This window comes from Psammomys obesus, unplaced genomic scaffold (assembly GCF_907164565.1).
Source record: "Psammomys obesus unplaced genomic scaffold, mPsaObe1.curated_primary_1811, whole genome shotgun sequence".
Lineage (NCBI taxonomy): Eukaryota > Metazoa > Chordata > Mammalia > Rodentia > Muridae > Psammomys > Psammomys obesus.
The window spans coordinates 26086570-26105080 of NW_026596079.1; the positions used below are offsets into that span (position 1 = coordinate 26086570).

The 18511-nt window shown below is 35.4% G+C and overlaps 1 protein-coding gene across 1 annotated transcript in view; it reads left to right on the top strand.

The window, feature by feature from the left end:
• Window positions 1-18511, top strand: part of Trps1 (transcriptional repressor GATA binding 1) — a 70476-nt gene that overhangs the window by 32135 nt on the left and 19830 nt on the right. The window contains exon 2 of the mRNA XM_055626682.1: window positions 11266-12194. Coding sequence (XP_055482657.1) covers window positions 11266-12194 — 929 coding nt within the window. The remainder of the gene's footprint in view (window positions 1-11265; window positions 12195-18511) is intronic.

Sequence of the window (18511 nt, forward strand, 5' to 3'; positions counted from 1 at the left end):
ATAAATAAAGACAAATTCTTTAAACATGTCTGTCTTGATTAGAATGTATTATGTTGATGAGACAGCTTTAGAATTTCAGGGCTTGCAGTCTCCAGGGTCCATTTCATGTTGAGAGACTTAAGGCTTCCTTGAAAAGATAAGTCATATGTAGAAAAATTTAAGAGAATTAATGAGTGTTCACCCAATAAGAATATATGTGAGTATGCATTTTACCTCAGGCTTGTCTCTGTGAGGGTCCTATACCATGAGGTTTGTATATCATGAAGCTTTAAAAAAATTCACATGTCCCTTGGTCTGTCTCTCCAATAATCACTGTCATAGTGTGACATTGCCAATTGTGGGAATGTGTCCCAGTTTTAGATCTGTTCAACCTGTAGGAATCTGGAAGATTGTGGGCATGTAGATACTTACAGATATTAATGAGTATATATTAATAATCTGACTAATATATTGCACAAATGAATGGAGATATGCTAATATTTTTAATTAGCAGTAATGTTAGTAATGACATTTTCTGGTCTAGGAAATTCACAGTCTGGTAGAACAGCCTAAAACAAATGAGTCACCATTGTTCAGTATGGAAAATGCTATTGAAGGTCATGTGTATGAAGTACAGTGTGCCAGTGCAGAAGAACAATTTCTTTTGTGCCTACAATAGAAGACTTCCTAGAAGTCAGAACATCTCATAGACTTTAATAGTAGTCTGGAGCCCCTAGTGCTGGATGCTTTGAGGCAAGTTCAAAGGCTAGAATAATTTAGTAGTCATTATGCATTCATTGACCTGAGATAGGAGCCCAACAACTATGCTAGTGCCCTAGCAATATTGCATATTGCATATTGCTAGGGCACTAGCAACCAGGTAAGCCCAGTGCTCAACCTATGGCTAAGGAAGGGCTTAAACTATTGCTTCATTTGTAAAACGGGTGTACAATATTATTTTATCCAGGACAGCCAATCAAAATTAAACTGGGTGAGAGATGATCTACTTTTGCTCCAGTTCCTGGCTCATTATAGACAGCATTAACATGACATATTTTGTCACTACAAATTTTCTTTCAATTTCTGTGGATATTCAGGGTCATAAGCCTGAAGCGAATCTAGTTCTAAATTTTTGTTTTCTTCAGATAGTTAGATTTTGAAGAAACAAATTGTGAAACACCTGAATCTAGGATTATGTAAGTGTTTTTTCCTTTACTCTGTTATGACAGGTGTCCCCATGAAGATGGATGAAGGAAGGAAATGACTAATTGGGGTACAGATGGAGAAAATCCTTTCTAAGGGTGTGTGTGTGTGTGTGTGTGTGTGTGTGCGCTTGTGTGTGTGTGTTTGTGTGTGTACGGTGTGTAGATAGAAGGTGTAAGTTTACATTGGACTTGAAATGGAAGATTAATTACATTACCTATGTGAAATATTTCATGAGTGAGCTAATTTCTGCCGTGGCTAATTCTGTCTTCTCACCCACATGCAAGGAAAGTGCTGTTCTTTTATATGTGAATGGGTAAAGTAAAAAGTGTTGAGTCCCTGAAGAATCTACATTTTTGGTTATTTTTTTTTTTTTTTCAATTTTGGCTCTCAGTGGGACTTTAGCCCCAATTCAAGCTTTGTGTTTAAAACTGCTTTAGACATTTTGTTCACTGTTTCAATCAATTCAGCATCTTTGTAGCACTTCAGTGTGATCCCTCCCTTCCCTCCTTAACTCCCTTTCTCTTTCTCTCTTTCCTTCTCCCTCTCTCTCACTTCTCACTCCTCTTGCCCTCTTTCTTCTCCCTCCTTTATTCTAGTTCCTCTTGAATCCATTCTACTCTACTTCTCTTCTCTCTCCCCATATCTCATTTTCTCTGCTGTTTGAATCCTTAGAGGATATTCTAACAGTAAGGCAGAATACTAAAGCTCTTTATTTCATGGGATTTGTTCAAGCTACCCAAGCATAGGATAAGGAGTCTACTTGAGGACACACAATTTATGTTACTCTCTATCACTCAGAATCATCAGCTAGGATAATATTAATTCATGCTTTAAAAGCATGCACTCTCTAAAGGCTGGTTTTCCAACGATGGTCCCAGGCATTGCTGTTTGTCCTTTATTCTTGGTCTTGTAGAAGCAGGATAATAAACATGGAGGAGTCCAGAGACTATGTACATTCTTTCAAGTAGTTGAGAACTACAGAATGTAAATCTCAGAGCTTGATACCCTTTGATGCAACCTTAAGTCTTCCTCTAATATCTTGCACATTTTGTCAAACATTTGGCCATATTTTGTTGATTTTAATAGAATGAATTTAAATCTTCTGTAAAAGAATGAGAGAGTGGTTCATAAGATAGTTCAGCTAGTAGAAGCCCTTGACAAACAAGCCTGATAACCTGGTTGAGATTCTCAGTACCCACAGTAGAAGACATGGAATTGTTACCCTTTGACATCTACACATATACTGTGTGTGCTTATGCACATATTTATGCATACGCACTCCATATATATACATACGATCATAGAAATAAAAAATGGTAAAATGAGACAAATTTAGGAAGAATGTTTTAAACAGATTGTTGTTATAGAATAGCTTTAAAAACTGTAATAACAGAAAAGTTAGAGCCCCTGTGTGTGGTGAGTATTAGTATTGAGCTCAGAGTTAACATTGGCTTGTATATCTTATATTATTAAGAGTATATGACTTCGAAATCTATGATTTGTTATCTAATTTACATTGATATTTTATCTTTTGCTTTTTCCATTCAGTGTAAACCTTTGCTGTTATTCATCATTGTAGAGATTGATTCTGTTAGAGTATTATGTATATTATATTGTGTTTTGGACTTCCTTTAATACTGATACCTGTACTGAAAAAAAAAAAAAAACACCTCTTTAAAACAGTAAACAAATTCAAAACATCATAGGTTCCCTGCCAAATTAAAGACATTGCTTTATGCATTCTTTGATATCTTGCTTATGAATTTCCTTGAGCCATGCTGTCTTGAAGCAGTGCCTCCTTTGTGTTCACTGAAACTTTAGTGGGGTAGTGGAATTCTGTGATGTGAAGCCAAATGAAATTTGGAAATTTAGTCTAAATGGAATATATTCCCTCTTCTTTAATGCATAAAACTTCTTATACTATAATTGCTAATATACATTGTGGATGTCTGGGAGGGGCAAGAGAGTATACAGTTCCTACCCAGCTTAATTCAATCAGGGACTTGTGTTTCATTTCTCTTCAAGAAATTAGTATCATGAGAAGAACATAAGAGAAGTTATTGCGTTTCGTGTCATCTCTGTTTAAACAGTCACCATCTCAAAATCCCGGAGAGAGCTTAGTTGAACCTGGCTGAACACAGGCAGAATAATCTCAAATAATGACTTTTCAAAAGTGATTGACATAGTGGACCCTTTCTAAGCCTAGTACACAATTTATGTCTAGATTTCATGTGTAATTTTATAATTTATGCAGAGAAATTTATCATCCTAGAAGACAGACAGCTGTGTTTTGTTATACTTCACTCTCCTACATTGCTTTCATAAATAGACCTGCTTTTGAAAGATTTATTTATTTATTTTGTATGTATGCATGCTTAGTTTGCATGTTTGTGGACCAGAGGCCACAAGAGGACACTAAATATTTAGAAACTGAAGTTACTGATAGTTGTGTGCTGCCATGTGGGTGCTGGGAACCAAACACAGGTCCTCTGCAAGAGTAGCATGTAACCTTAACCTTCTGAACCATGTCTCCTGATCCACATAGGAATATTTAAAATGGTAATTGTCATTCAAAATATAAATGTACTTAAAAAGAGAAAAGACATCCTCCTGTCCTGTCCCTCCTATTGTTTTATTAAAAGTAAAGTGATGCTAGCTAAGTTTTTGAACTTTCTATTGCTGTAACAAAATACCTAGAGAAAACTAAAAGGAGGGAAGCTTTATCTTTGCTATTAATGTCAGAGGTTTTAGTCTATAATTCCTTGGCCTCATAGGCATCGTGAGGCTAAGCTATCTTCTTTGTGCCAGACAAAAAGCAGAAACAAAGAGGGAATGCAACTTGAAAAGACATTCCTTCACAGGCAAGCCCTCATTGACTTAATTCTTATCATGAAGCTCCAAGTCCTGTAATTTCTACCAGCTATCTATATAGTTCGGTTATAAATTCTTGTGAATGATTACGGTGACACTAAACAGGGCCACTGTATGTAAAACAAAACAAATTTTGTGTTATTTACGTGTGTTTATTAACTTCATGAAAGTCTACTGTAAATACTGTAAATTAGAGGAAATAAATTGGGCAAAGTACACACTTAGGCTTTAGAAAACATTGAATGAAAAAAAAATATTTCCATTCTGTTGTGTGGATGTATCATCAAATCTTTATGATGCTGTGCCTTTAACTGTTGAACACTTCTGTGGCTCTATCCTTAGACCATCTGTCCTTAGAAGGGTGCAGGCCTTTTAAACTACTTCCCATTATATGGTAAGGATGAGGTCAGTGGTTTCTAAGTTACTTCTTAGTTTCATGAGGAAGAACCATTGCACATGTAGGCACAAGATTACTTCCCTTCATCGAGGAGAGAGTGGTGTTTTCCACCTCTCTTTTACATGTAACACCAGACACACAGTATATTGTAATATAAATTGTCAGTGTGTCTTTAAATGTTATGTTCAGCTTGGTACTCTTTGAAAACAAAACAAGTAATTAGCCACAATAACAAAGTGCTTGCCTTGGCTTCATGGTGCATTGAAAAGTTAGCATTCTCACTGAACATGCTGTGCTCATGTTATGCATCCATTAGCGTCACCAGGCTGCACACTGTATTCTGTGCTTGTGCATCAGTTTATCAAGTGGTTTAGAACTCCATGGCATTGATTTCTTATAGGAAACAACTGTCAATAACCAATTACATTGGTGAATTGCAATAATAATTGAAATGTCCCTTATTTTTTCAATGCCAGATTGGAAATATAGTAACTGAAATATATCACAATTAAACTGCCTTTAATAAACAAAGATATTTTGGGGGTAAATTGTAGAACAAAAGTCAAACCCACAAAGCCAGACTGCTATTTTTGTTATCAGTGGATATCTAGCTTTCCTGCATTGTATGCTGATTCACTCTATAGCCATCTTGTTAAATAGATTCACTCATATGTTGCTATAAGCTGTTCTTTTTTAACTTGACACTGTGATTGGTCATTTGCCCAAGAACTAGTGTTATGTTAAGTTAAGCAAGAAGTAAAGGATAAAGTGAAGGCTGCTCGGATGCAAATTAGTGAACCAGCATAGTTTGTGGGTCATTCACATTAGTTGGATTAAATCAGCAGTTTTTATTGTAGAAACTGTTGTTTTCTTTGAGAAAAATAAGGAAAACTGTGTATGTGTGTGTGCTAATGAATTTCACTCTCATTTGTTTTTGAAATGAGAATCATTCCTCTCTGATTTTGACACTACAATGTATGTATTTGTTCTTTAGTTATTCCACTTAGAGAAAACAATGCATGTCTTAGTGTTCTCAGATATATAGTCAGACAGAGCGTAAAGCCTTTGAAGACAAAATATTTTTTCATAATTTTTTTTAAAATAAAATAATCAGTGAACATTTTTAATATGTATACATGATCTTTTTTAATATAGACTACTCTATTTGGAAATATATATTTAAAATATAGAGAAGAAAGTATGATTACATAATAGCCTAATATATTTATTTGATCTAACCTTAACACTTATTGAAAGGGTGTGCATTTTCTCTCTCAGAGGAGTTTACCTGAGTTCTAGTGCCCAGATGATTATTAACAGACTTTGTGTTTGGAAATATGTTATTAGAAGTAATCATTTTAGATGATTTTGGTCTGAATTAATAAGAGATTTATTTAATGGAGATGTTCAAAAATGATGACATTTAAATATGGAAAACATTTAAATTGTCCAAAAATACCTTTAAAGATTTAGGATGTTAAAGTTTCAAAATTAAAATTTAATAGAAATGGCTAACAAAGGAAAAGGTTTGACATAGAGCTTATGGAGTTGGAAGAGTGTTTTTTTTTTTTTTTTTAACAACAAAAAAGCGTGATCTACCCTTGAAGTCTTGCCCTAGAATCTGAAGGAATAGAAAACATTTAAACTTCTTCAGTAATGCTTGGGTTTGTGAATTGGATAAACAGTGTCTCTTGCATTTTATAGTTCACTTAAGCAGTCTGATTTTGATCTGTATATATGGAGTAGACAGGATTCAAGTGGTTTCCACCCCCCCCAATCCAATGAGCAGACACATATGTTCCTTGAAGAAGAAACTTCCTGTGTTCATATGGAAGCTATCTAGTTTGCTATAGGTCTAAGACTTGACCTCCCTTTTATTTTGCTATCAGTTGCTTAATTCTTTAGATTCTTTGTGGGAGACTTTTGATCAAAAGGAACATTTTATTCTTTTTATCCTTTCATTTTTTCATAAAAGCTACAAGAAATGTGTAATTAATAACTTTGTACTTTATGCTAGTGATATAAGCAAGCATAGTATAAAACATCTTCTTATTAATGATTAGACCATGATGACTTCTTTTTTTATGTTTAACTTTGATTTCAAGTACTTGAAAGTTTTATTATCTGAAAAAAAAGGAACAAGTCATCTGGTATTATATATTATGAAAATCAGTACTGCTCCTTACTACTCATACTCAACAAGATTCCAGGGTGGGGTCAGATTACACAATGTAACCTTCCTAATTTTTGCAGTGTTGTTGAGGATGAATATGTGCATATATATGTATTTATATATATTTATATGTATGCAGGTTCATGCATGAGAAGACGTTTAGAAAGCTATTCAAAGTGAGGATCCTTTATAATCATTTCACTTGATTTTTTAAACATGTTTTTCTCTTTGAAGTTAAGGAGAAAGAATATAATTAAACCATACTTGTGTTTCTCTCACGCTGATGCTGAATGGTGAAGGAAGTCAATCACTGAGTGAAGAACATTCATGTGTGTGCGTGTGTGTGTGCGCATGTGTGTGTGTGTGTGTGCGGTGTGTGGTGGTTTAGGACATCAATAGTTGTTAGTGGTTTTATATTTCATCATGTTTAAAAGAAATTGGACAATGATGAAATTAAAACATGGTTACCATGGTCATTATAGTCACAGCCAGAGAAAACAGAAAAAATTAATTAAATTCTTTCATTGTACAGATAAAAGGTTCAGAAAAGAGGAGGGGTTTATCTTAAACCTATCAGTGCTGTCAATCACATTGAAAACTGGATATGTGACTTCCTATCCTCCCTTCTCTTGTTTTCATTCTTTGGTTTGTTTGAGGCCAAGCTAGTACAAAGAACATATACTTTACATTACTTACTTTAAACATTCAATGGAAACCAATCTGAATTTTTATTGCACTGAATGTGAATTTAGTTTCTTTCACATTTCTCTAAAAATTGATTTGTCTGGTCAGGCAATTTGATTATTGATTGCAGGCAGGGATAGTTGGACTACGAACCATAAGCGCAGAAGTGCATATATTTGTGTACATATGTGTGGGCATGTAGATATGTTTGCATGTATGTATTTAAATGTGTATGCAGATATATGAAATAGAACTACATCATGACTTGTGCATTCACATTGCCCAGATAAACGAAAGACTTAAGTTTCCTGTTTCTGAGAAAGAGCCACCTTGAGAAAAAGATTCAGTCTTGCTGTATTTTTAAAGCCCAGAAAGGAAAGATTCTGTCTCACATCTGCCTGGGATTTTATCAGATATTTTTACCAGTCCAAGGTGCTATAATGTAGATGTATTTTAGGTGTGACACGCACAATCATGTGTACATTATTTAGGAAGGGAATCTATTTTTTTTCCTGTGTCGTTTGCTTTACAAATATACAGATCAGCTCTCAAAATGTCTTCCATGTTCTCCAAGCATCTTCTAAGACAATTAGCTTCCTGATAGTTGACAAATAGAATCAATACCTGTAAAAAGCACTCTAAAGCCACCCACATGCCCTATGAAGTCAATGCTGGGTATGATTTAACAAGTATGTGATGTATTTTTTCAAGGGAAAATGTTTCCTAGAAAAGTTCTTGGCACACAGTGAAACACCGTGCAATCTGTTATTTGTCTTAGAGATGATAGCTGGTGGCTATGGTCTTGTGCTCTCTAACTTATGACTTGAGGGGGGAGTTTCTTCCACTCAGAAGTATTGCAAATGTGCTTATATTTACATAATATGTCACTCTGAAAAATTACGATGATATAATTCCAGCAAAAATATTTTTTCTATAGCTACTTCAAAGTGTACTTAAATAAATTAACCAGATTTTTTTTAAAGCAGCGACCAAAAAGAACATGCCCCTACCCCCCACAGCACAATATAAAACCCAAATGACCTCTCTGATTCTTCTTTGAAGTTTTAGCAGTTCAACTTTCTTTGCGATGTATATTATTAAGGACTCTGTTGAGGAAAAGGCATCCGTGAGTCATATGCTTTCTGATGGTCTGCTCCTGGGTGGAAAAAGGAAGTAAAATTTGGGAAGATAATAATTTAATTAAATTCTACTTTTTTTTCCTTAGAAACTGACAATGATGCTGGTGGAGTCATTTTTAACCTTTGACCCACTACATTTTTCATGATAATGATAAATCAGCAGAGATCTAAAATGTTTCTTCTGAAGAATGACTATTTTTTAATATGAATATATTTAGATCAATTCACTTTTAAGTATTTTAGCTTAGTTCCCTTGTCATTTTTCCAATCACTTTGACATTAATATATGGGCATAAACCATTCACTTTTCGTTTTGATAGATGGGTAAGCTTAATGAATCAGATTGTGATTTCTACAGACATTCTGCTTTTCATACAGAATTTTTTCTGCAGATTTGGGCAACCTCATTCATGTAATTTCAGTTAGTCATTATTAAAATGTAGGTTAGTTGAGTAGAAAAGGTGACAGGAAATTTTAGGGTTTTAAGAACTTGACCAAAGAAGGACTAAATTGTAAAAGATATCGATGAGATGATGTATAATGTAGAAGAAACTTCAGAATTCCAGAAGGAGAGCCAAGAGGTGTCTCCAAACTAATATCTGTTTTACATGCAGGAACACCTGATGTTATGAACTCGAGCACCCTGTCTTCTAGGTCAAGTTTCAATATAAGTGCATGAATATGAGCACACATATAAAAGTATACATACTTATGATATGCTTGTGAATTTATAAATATACGTAAAAGCTCCCCTTTCCCCTAACCCCCCCTTCTCTTTATAGTCTGGCCCAGAACTCCTGGGCTCAGCTGATCCTCTTTCACTACCCTGAATTGTTGCGACTGCAAGTGCATGCCATCATGTCTGACTTGGAACAGTTTTGTTTTTTGGTTTTTTTTTTTTTTTTTGTTTTTCATTTATAGTTTAAACAATGATTGATTTCTTAGGTTCTTCTTTTTTTTTTTTTTCCTTCAAGTTTTTCTCTTGGATAGTTACCACTACAATTTCCTTGTATTCTTTCACATGTCCTCCCAAGGTTACTAGAGTCTCATCTGGCAGACAAATGTAGGTATCTTAAAAAGTTGTCAATAAAAGGAACATTGACGTTCAAACATTGAATAAAAACATAGTTAGCCTGTGTCTTGAGGCTTTCCTGGACCCACAAGGAAAGGTACACATTCCTCCTCGTTCCCACAGGCCAATGTTGCCGCCTGACTAACATTTTGTCTTGAACCTTCACTCTTTTATCCAATTTTAGTTGCTCCATGAGGGAGATTATATGGAACTATGATAAAATGATATTATTTTTAAATAAGGAGAACACTGTAGTGCTTAAGTGAAATATCACCATATCAAGAATCGCTTACACCTCTAACACATTATCTTGTTCAGTGATTCATATCACGACAGTTTGTTTGACTAGGGGTATTCAGAAACAAAGATCCACCTATGCCTTTCTGGCTAGTGCGGTCCTGCAGCTCACTGAAGAGTTGCAGAGGACACCAGCTATGTTATGCTATTAATTTAGATTTTTGAATAGTTGTGGTGTAACTTCCTCTACTAAACTGGACCTCACAGCAGAACCTGCTGAAAGTAAAGAAAACTTCTTTAAGAAGTAGGTAGAATTTACATAGAGACATTTTTTGAGTAGTGGCTTAGGCAACATTTGAAGTTTTTTTTAAAATTTATTTATTTATTTATTTATTTATTTATTTATTTATTTATTTATTTATTTATCTATTTATTTATTTTATCTAGAGCTTAGAGAACAAAGGCCATAGAGCCCCATTGTCAACTTAATATGATCTTTAGTTTGTAGACTATTTATTTTTCAGTATTATTATAGTTCTGGTCTATACATCCCTGTATAGGGATTTATCATTTGGGTCTAAATTTCACTTTAGTCACTGTGTTATTAAGGCCTACGGCACAGTTAGTAGAGCTGGCATGAAAAGAAACCCACCAAAAATTGCTAAGATCTTATCATTCCAGCCTTAGGATGACAGTGACCTGCATCAACTTCCACACTGTTCTCTAGGTGAGAAACCACAGGCTTAACTTATTTCCACATCCTGCTGCGGAATCCCAGTGAAGTCCGACTTGTCACTGTGGTGAATGCTGAGCCATACTTCCCACCTCCAGTATGGTACCTATATGTTTTAAATAAATTTTTGGTGGTGCAGAGCAGAAATGTTCATTTTCCTCTTTTTTTGGTAGTAAGTGGACAGTTTTCTCTCAGTTCATAACACGGCTGTCTGTATTTTTGACATGAATCTTTTTTTGAAATTATTACCATATCAGTGTAACAATATTAAAATATCATGAAAGTATGATTTTCATGGAAGTAAGTATTCAGTATGTGTTTTGTAAAGTTAAACATGTACATGTATGTTCTATAAGCATAGTAAATTCACCTATCTGTGTATCTATGTATCTATCTATCTAATCTATAACCTGTTTAAATATGTGTTATTCTCTTTGCCCATATTGAAAATAAATAAAATAAAGCAAAAATAGGAAGGGTAAGAATGATTAATGTTAGGGATATGAGTCTTTTAATATTCAGAGCACACTTTAAAAGATTAGGTCAGCCAGGCTCTGTGTTCAACAGTTCCAAATATCAATGATTTGCTTTTGTCTGTTTGCCTCTTTTTTATTTGTCTTTTCCCGTTTGAAGCTATTTTTACTCCTTTTAGAGGAACTATTTTATTGTGCACCTTAAAAAACCTTGACTTGACTAAATAAAATATTCCAGATTAGATTACCTGTGCATAATCTTCAAATAACCATGTACCTACTTTTGCCTGTGTGTTCACAGATATGGTCCGGAAAAAGAACCCCCCTCTGAGAAACGTTGCTAGTGAAGGCGAGGGTCAAACCCTGGAGCCAATAGCTACAGAAAGCAAGGTATCTGGAAAGAACAAAGAATTTTCTGCAGATCAGATGTCAGAAAATACAGATCAGAGTGATGCTGCAGAACTGAACACGAAAGAGGAACACAGCGTGCATGGCCAAGAGCCATCTTCCAGCAGTAAGAAGGACTTGCAAATCTCAGGCCTGAGTGAGAAGGCTGGCTTCAATTATGAAAGCCCCAGTAAGGGAGGAAACCTTGCCTCCTTCCCACATGATGAGGTAACAGACAGAAATATGTTGGCTTTCTCATCTCCAGCTGCTGGGGGAGTCTGCGAGCCCTTGAAGTCTCCTCAAAGAGCAGAGGCAGATGACCCTCAAGATATGGCCTACACCCCATCAGGGGATTCATTAGAGACAAAGGAAGAACATAAAATGTCACCAAAGGCTACTGAGGAAACAGGGCCAGTGCAGAGTGGTCAAGCCAATTGTCAAGGTTTGAGTCCAGTTTCCGTGGCCTCAAAAAACCCACAAGTGCCTTCAGATGGGGGTGTCAGACTGAGTAAACCCAAAACTGACTTACTGGTGAATGACAACCCAGACCCGGCACCTCTGTCTCCAGAGCTTCAGGATTTTAAATGCAATATCTGTGGATACGGTTACTATGGCAATGACCCCACAGATCTGATTAAGCACTTCAGAAAGTATCACTTAGGACTGCATAATCGCACCAGGCAGGATGCTGAGCTGGACAGCAAAATCCTGGCCCTTCATAACATGGTGCAGTTCAGCCATTCCAAAGACTTCCAGAAGGTCAACCGCTCTGTGCTTTCTGGCGTGCTGCAGGATATCAGCTCTTCACGGCCTGCTTTACTAAACGGGACCTATGACGTACAGGTTTGTGTTTTCTCTTGTGATTTCTAGGAGGAGAAAAAAAGTAACTAGTGATGAAATGTGATTCATGTATCATATTCAGAGCGAGAGCCCAAGAACAGATATATAATTTTTAGATCCTATAGAAAAGATGTGTATATTGCATTTCTGCTTCATTCAAATGTGTATTCATAGTAGACTTTAACTTCTCATTGTGGAAAAAACATATATAATTTTCATTTGACTTGGAAATGTCTTTTCATGGAATTAACTAAGAATCATATTTCTTGATCTACTTCATGGTAGTTAGATATATCAGCCTTCTAATGATGGTAGAGATCTCTGATTGCTCATCATGATATCTCATTGCCTGTTCTACTTCACACTATGAGGCTTCTCCTCTAATCTTTCTCCTGGGACAGTCTTTTGAATATCTTAAATTAGCATTTGATTTTATAGTTAATCTAAGTAGAGTTGGGTCATATTGACAGTGACAGAGACATTGACTTGAAATATCAAGATAATTACAAATGAAAATTGAAAACAACATTTTACATTGACTAAAAACCTCAATGAGACTTGAAGTAATAGGATGCAGAGAATAATTTTGATGTAAGCCAATAAAGCATTCCACTCTCCAGCCCCACACACTACTGTTTTTATCTGTTTTTGTTTTTTTTTTTGCCCTCAGTTGAAAGCATAAATAATATGAAAAACCCTAAAGTATAATAATTTCAATTAGAAAGAAACACGGAAGTGTATATAAAGAAATTCAGTATTTAGTTTTAAGTTTGGTGATTTTAGTACAATTCAAGCTGATGTCCAGTCAAACAAAGAGCATTAGGATCTGTTACATTATATAAATTGTTATTGTATTACCAGACCAGGGAGATCACAAAGTATGTGGTGATTAATATTAACCTTATGTATGAATTATTAGAAGTACCATAAAACTCATGAGGAGTTCCCATGGCACTTCTTGACTACCTTAAGCCCCTTGGTAGTCATTTTCATCAGCTTCCTAGCCACAGCACCTCATTTCTACACCTTTCTACTAACCAGCATCAATTAAGAAAGATATAGAGAATGGTTACAGCGGACAAGTGTAAGCTATTTTGCAATATTTGTAGGAACGATCAGGATAAAAATTTTCAGTTCTTTCAGTATGGAATGACCATCACCATTTGAAAGGAGATATGAAGAAAACTTAAAAAGCCAGTTTCATCTTTAAATTTTCCAGCTTCTCAGTAAATTTCTACAAATAGAATGATTTCCATGGAGCAGCGAATTAAGGCAACATAGTTATTATGCATGAAAGCTGCATGCTTTGAACTCCTGTCTTATTAAAGATCATTTCACTGTCTTGTGTCAGATACACTCTGCTGTCAAACTCTGATTTGGAAAGCAAATACGTGCTTTAGATAAAAGGGTTGGAAGTGCATAATGTCAGTATGTGAAACGGTGTTTTATAATTAGCAAGTAATATGATGTTAATACCTGGATTTCCGGCAGTTTCAGCTTGTTCACTCTGGGGACGACTTCTGAGGGAAGCTGATCCCGGCTGTCAGGAAGGCTCTAAAAAGATTACTAAGGCCGAGGGTTTGGAAGAATTCAGATTTTAAACACACTTCCATTTCCCCCAAATAGTTATTTGTTAAGTTCTTGTTATTTATAGTAAAGTTTATGTTTGGGTGGAACACTTTTCCTGGGCAGTGATTTTAGAAATGAAACAGATGTGTGAGCTATCTGAGTTTGGAAGTAAAGCAGCTGATCATAGATTTTGCTATGTACTAAATCTCTACAGCACATACATTAAAGAAGAAAAGTGATAGGAAACCACAGCCTGGAGGGTGATCTTGTTAGTGTTTATTCTCATCTTTAGTTGAAGAGAACTAACCCTGCGATTAGCTGACTAAAACCAGTCCGAGAGGAAAGGAGGTGTTTCTCTCAAGGAAGTGGATGGATATAGGTGCCAAATCTAGAGAAAATTTTTATTTTCATGAAGAGAACACTCAATACACTATGGATCAATGCTGATTTTGAACATATGCTGCATACTTCCCTGATACTGATGCAGAAACATGTCCCAAGATAAGTAACCTTTTAGTTTCCATGCTGAACCACAAACCAAACAAACTCTACATATATTCAACAATAAAGACATGTTTGAAATCTCTTTTTCCCCTCAAATATTTATGCTGCAGAAATTCTGTTTGACTAGTTCTTTCTTTGGGCACTTGAACTGTTTTGACAAAAAACTGCCTGAGGTAAAATACTGACTACAAAATTTCCTTAATGAAGAGTTTTACAAGAAATATGTATATCAATCCATCCATCTGTCCATCCGTCCATCCATCCATCCATCCATCCATCCATCCATACATACATACATACATACATACATACATACGTATAATGGTGGTTATAAGTTAATGGCTTGTATATACTCTAATGAAATATTTCTCTAGATACCAGTATTGTGAACAATTTCAGGGATCATTTACTGAACTACACAAATTTAAGTCAATGGCAGAAATGGAAGAACCATTCATTAATCTTATAATTAATCTTTTTCTGAACATTTGGAGCAGTTGGCAGTTAATGCTAGATTTATGACACTTTAGACCAAAAAAACAAACAAAAAAGGAACAGGGGAAAGAACTGAGAGGACTTTGTGGCTTTGATCTATAGTTTGGTTTGACATGAATAGTTTATATAAATGGAACCAACTTGACTGCATATATAAGATAGATAATTTTGAAGATGGAATAATTTAAACAGATTCTTAGATTTTGAAATATACATTATAAACTGAAAATATATGCTATTTGGAGGAACATTTGAAAATTCAATAGCACAGATATTGTATGACAATATTCACATCTATGCAAATGATATTCCAAACTACTTGCCTTGTAGAAATAGAACTGAGAATAGGTGAAGACTAACCACAACAACCACTTTGGAACCACAACTGTCATATTTTGGTATGAAGAATTCATGAGGTCCTCTGGTGTAAATCTTGTAGTGGTTTGCACAGACCTGAGAACAGAAAAGAGATCATCTTCTTAAGAAAAGAAATGACCTCCTCAAATACACACTAAAAACAATGAAATGCAAACATCCAAAAGAAAATAATAAACAACATGAAAAGGAGGAGAAGATAATGACTAGCTCTGAACTACTTGATTGACTAAGGATGCTGGTTTCCCAATGTTTCATCCCCTCTCTGTTTTATCATTTTTTTTCTTACATAGTTGAAGATAATGGATATGGCATGATTGTCAAGCCTCATGTCATTTTTACTATCTGCATTCAGCCTTTGAGGCTCGCAAGTAGACCAATAATAGGACAAGAGATTGAGTTCTTTAAAAAGTAATTACAGCCTTTTTCTTTTTAATCTGCTTTATTATGCTTATATTTAAACCTTCTCTGAATGGAGGCTTGCATTAACAACGCCGACTCTGCTGTTTCATTAGGGCTTAATGTGCTGTGCATTAGGGCGTTTGCATCATCTTTATGGGGGAGCTTTTAGCTTTCAGATCAGGTTATAAAATTAGGAGTCCTGTCAAGTTGTGCTTCCCACGGGAAAGTGTTTACACTATCCTGAGCTGATAAAAGCTCAAGATGCACACAAACCTTTCCATATTAGCAGATCTTTTCAGTTGTTCTACATTATTCAGGACTCCAGGAAAGGAGCTACTGGATTCCATCTGGGAGCTTCATTTTGACCTTTAGTGAAATCTTAAGTTTACGGGAAGGACCCCTTTGTTAAGTTATCACAGTTGTACAATTTGTAATGTTAGAAACAGGAAGAACATATTTTAGTGATAGGAAACTATCCATTGTTTTTTAGACTTTGAACACATTTAACTATAGGAATGCTATATGTCCTTAACATATAGTGTATTCAGTTAAACATGGGAATTGCAGTTTTGATTAAAATATTAGAACAAAAAAACCCCAGACAAACAAAAGCAAAACACCTGTGAACATTAATCTCATTGTGGTTTATTTTGCCTTATCTTGGATTTTACTTCCAAATATTTATTTTTTTGCCTTGCAGTTTCCTTTGATCTGGAGTATAAGGGAAGTTGTAGATCTTAGCAGGTTCTGTTTCTTTGTTTTCCAAGTTAAGAACTATTTCATTTTAGAAAAACTGGTGAATGAGACTTTAATCAATTCAGACTGTCTATAGAATACAGAATGTTTGGCATATGAATCCAGAATTATTTTCAGGGCTGTATCTCTTTAACAAGTAATAAAGTGTGCAAAATAAAACATATGCTCACCCCAAGGCCATAAAGCAAAGCAAAATTCTGGCATTTACCAGGTTATTTTCATCAGTGGAGATGGCTAAGCTGGATAATGTAAAGGCCCCCCCCACCCCAGGAGGAGAAGTTTGACCATCCTAACTAATCCATTTACCTGCATGGCAGTTAAATCTCCATTTGGCTGAGAGTGGAATGATAAATGTCCATCCCTCTTTGATATTTGGTTTGTTTGTTATCATTTAAAGAATGTGTGTCATTTTCTAAAATATCAGTGTTTCTCTCAAGGCAGAATGTTTAGAATAAAAACCATAATTATCAGTGCATCCAATCAAATTTAGACTCATTCAACTCTTAATAAAAGTTTTATCTTTCCAATGGCCTGCTCTGCTAAGTGTATCAAGCCTGCAGATTATTGAGTGCTTTTCATTCTTTGGGTCACTGTAATTACAGCAAACTTGCAGCTGTTGAAAGCACAGATATACAGTGAGTGCCCCATTGCAAGAAAGTTTCGAGAGAAAGAGCAATATCATTTAATTTTCTGATTTTCTTTGTTCCGAGGATCATTCAACCAAACATGTATTGACTTCTTATTAATCCCGTGACTTCACATCTTAACAAATATTTATGAATTTTCAGGCCCTGTAACTTGTTGGGTTTTTATTGAACAGCTAATGCAGCATGTATGTTTTCAGCATTTTTAAGGTGATCTAGTGATCTTTCATCATCTTTAAGTTTACATAACAAATATTGCACATAGCTTTCCCTCCCAGTTTTAGATTTATATTTAAAAATAGCTAGCATTTTTTAAGGACTTCTGTGCTGATGTGTTCCTGAGTTCTTTATGTGGATTAATCAACTCATCTTCATAAAAACCCTTGAAGTAGACACTACCATTATATCCATTAGACGGAAAGAGGACACAGGTTGGAGGGATTAAAGCACTGTGCCCAGGAGCAGAGAGTTGCATAACTAGGGTCTATAGGATGTAAACAGTGATGGACAGGCTCCAGAAGCCTGGCTTCATAATACTGTAGCACACTGCTTTTTCAAATGGAAATTGCACGTAACGCAAATAGAAGAAAGTGGGAGACAAACCCAGTAGCTCGTGAGCCATTCGATCCCCATGCTGAATCATTTTAAATGTGCAGAAATTTGTGATCTCCTTGAGACTATCTGTTATCTAATCTAGGCAGTATGATGCTGCCTTATTGGAATTTACTAGGCTTATAATTGAAATCACTGAAAAGAAAATTAAATGTGTTGATTTGTCTCTTTTTAATTACTGTAATTCATTTTCACAGCTTCTCTTGCTACAGAAACTAGTTCTGATGGAGTGAGTACAGGACAAATTTTGCCTTATTCAATTAAGAATGCATTGTTCTTCTCAAATTAAGGGATGTTTCTTGCATGCATTTGATTTCTTTCATAGTGTCTTCATTCACAGGTCTTTGTTTTAAGAATTGATGATCTGATGGGTGGCGTGAGAATTGTCATCTTCAGTTGGTATGTCCATGAAGACTAACATTAAAGGCATGCGGAGCCTTTTGTGATCTACAAGGCTGTGTAATTACACCTGTCTTTGGCCTACACTGAGAGCAGGGATGCAGAAAAACGAATGGGAAAAATGTTTAGACTGTTTAATTTGAGTACGCGGCACATCCTCGCTATGCTAGGAGCCTTGGGTTTCACTCATTCTGAAAATGAGAAAAGTGTGGGGTGCAATGAGGAACTTAAGGACTGAGATATCCTGCCTGTCCGACATCCCCACTTTCACTTTGAGATAACCTGAAGATGTAAATGTAAAGATCACCTGGACTCTTTCATGTCTTCAAGAGCATAGGAAACCTATAAGAAGTTTGTTCTAAGTCCTGTTTTCCAGCTATTGGGCAGCTGGAGATCCCATTGCCACTCTGCGCCAACATATGTGAAAGCAAAGTTATCAGAAATTCTTTTACCATTTTATGTGCACAGTTTAGAAAGTCAAGGCTGGGATCTTGGCACTGCTTTGGATTTCTGTTTCTTATTCTGAACAGTTGAGGGCTCATTCCACTCTTCTTTATTCTTGTA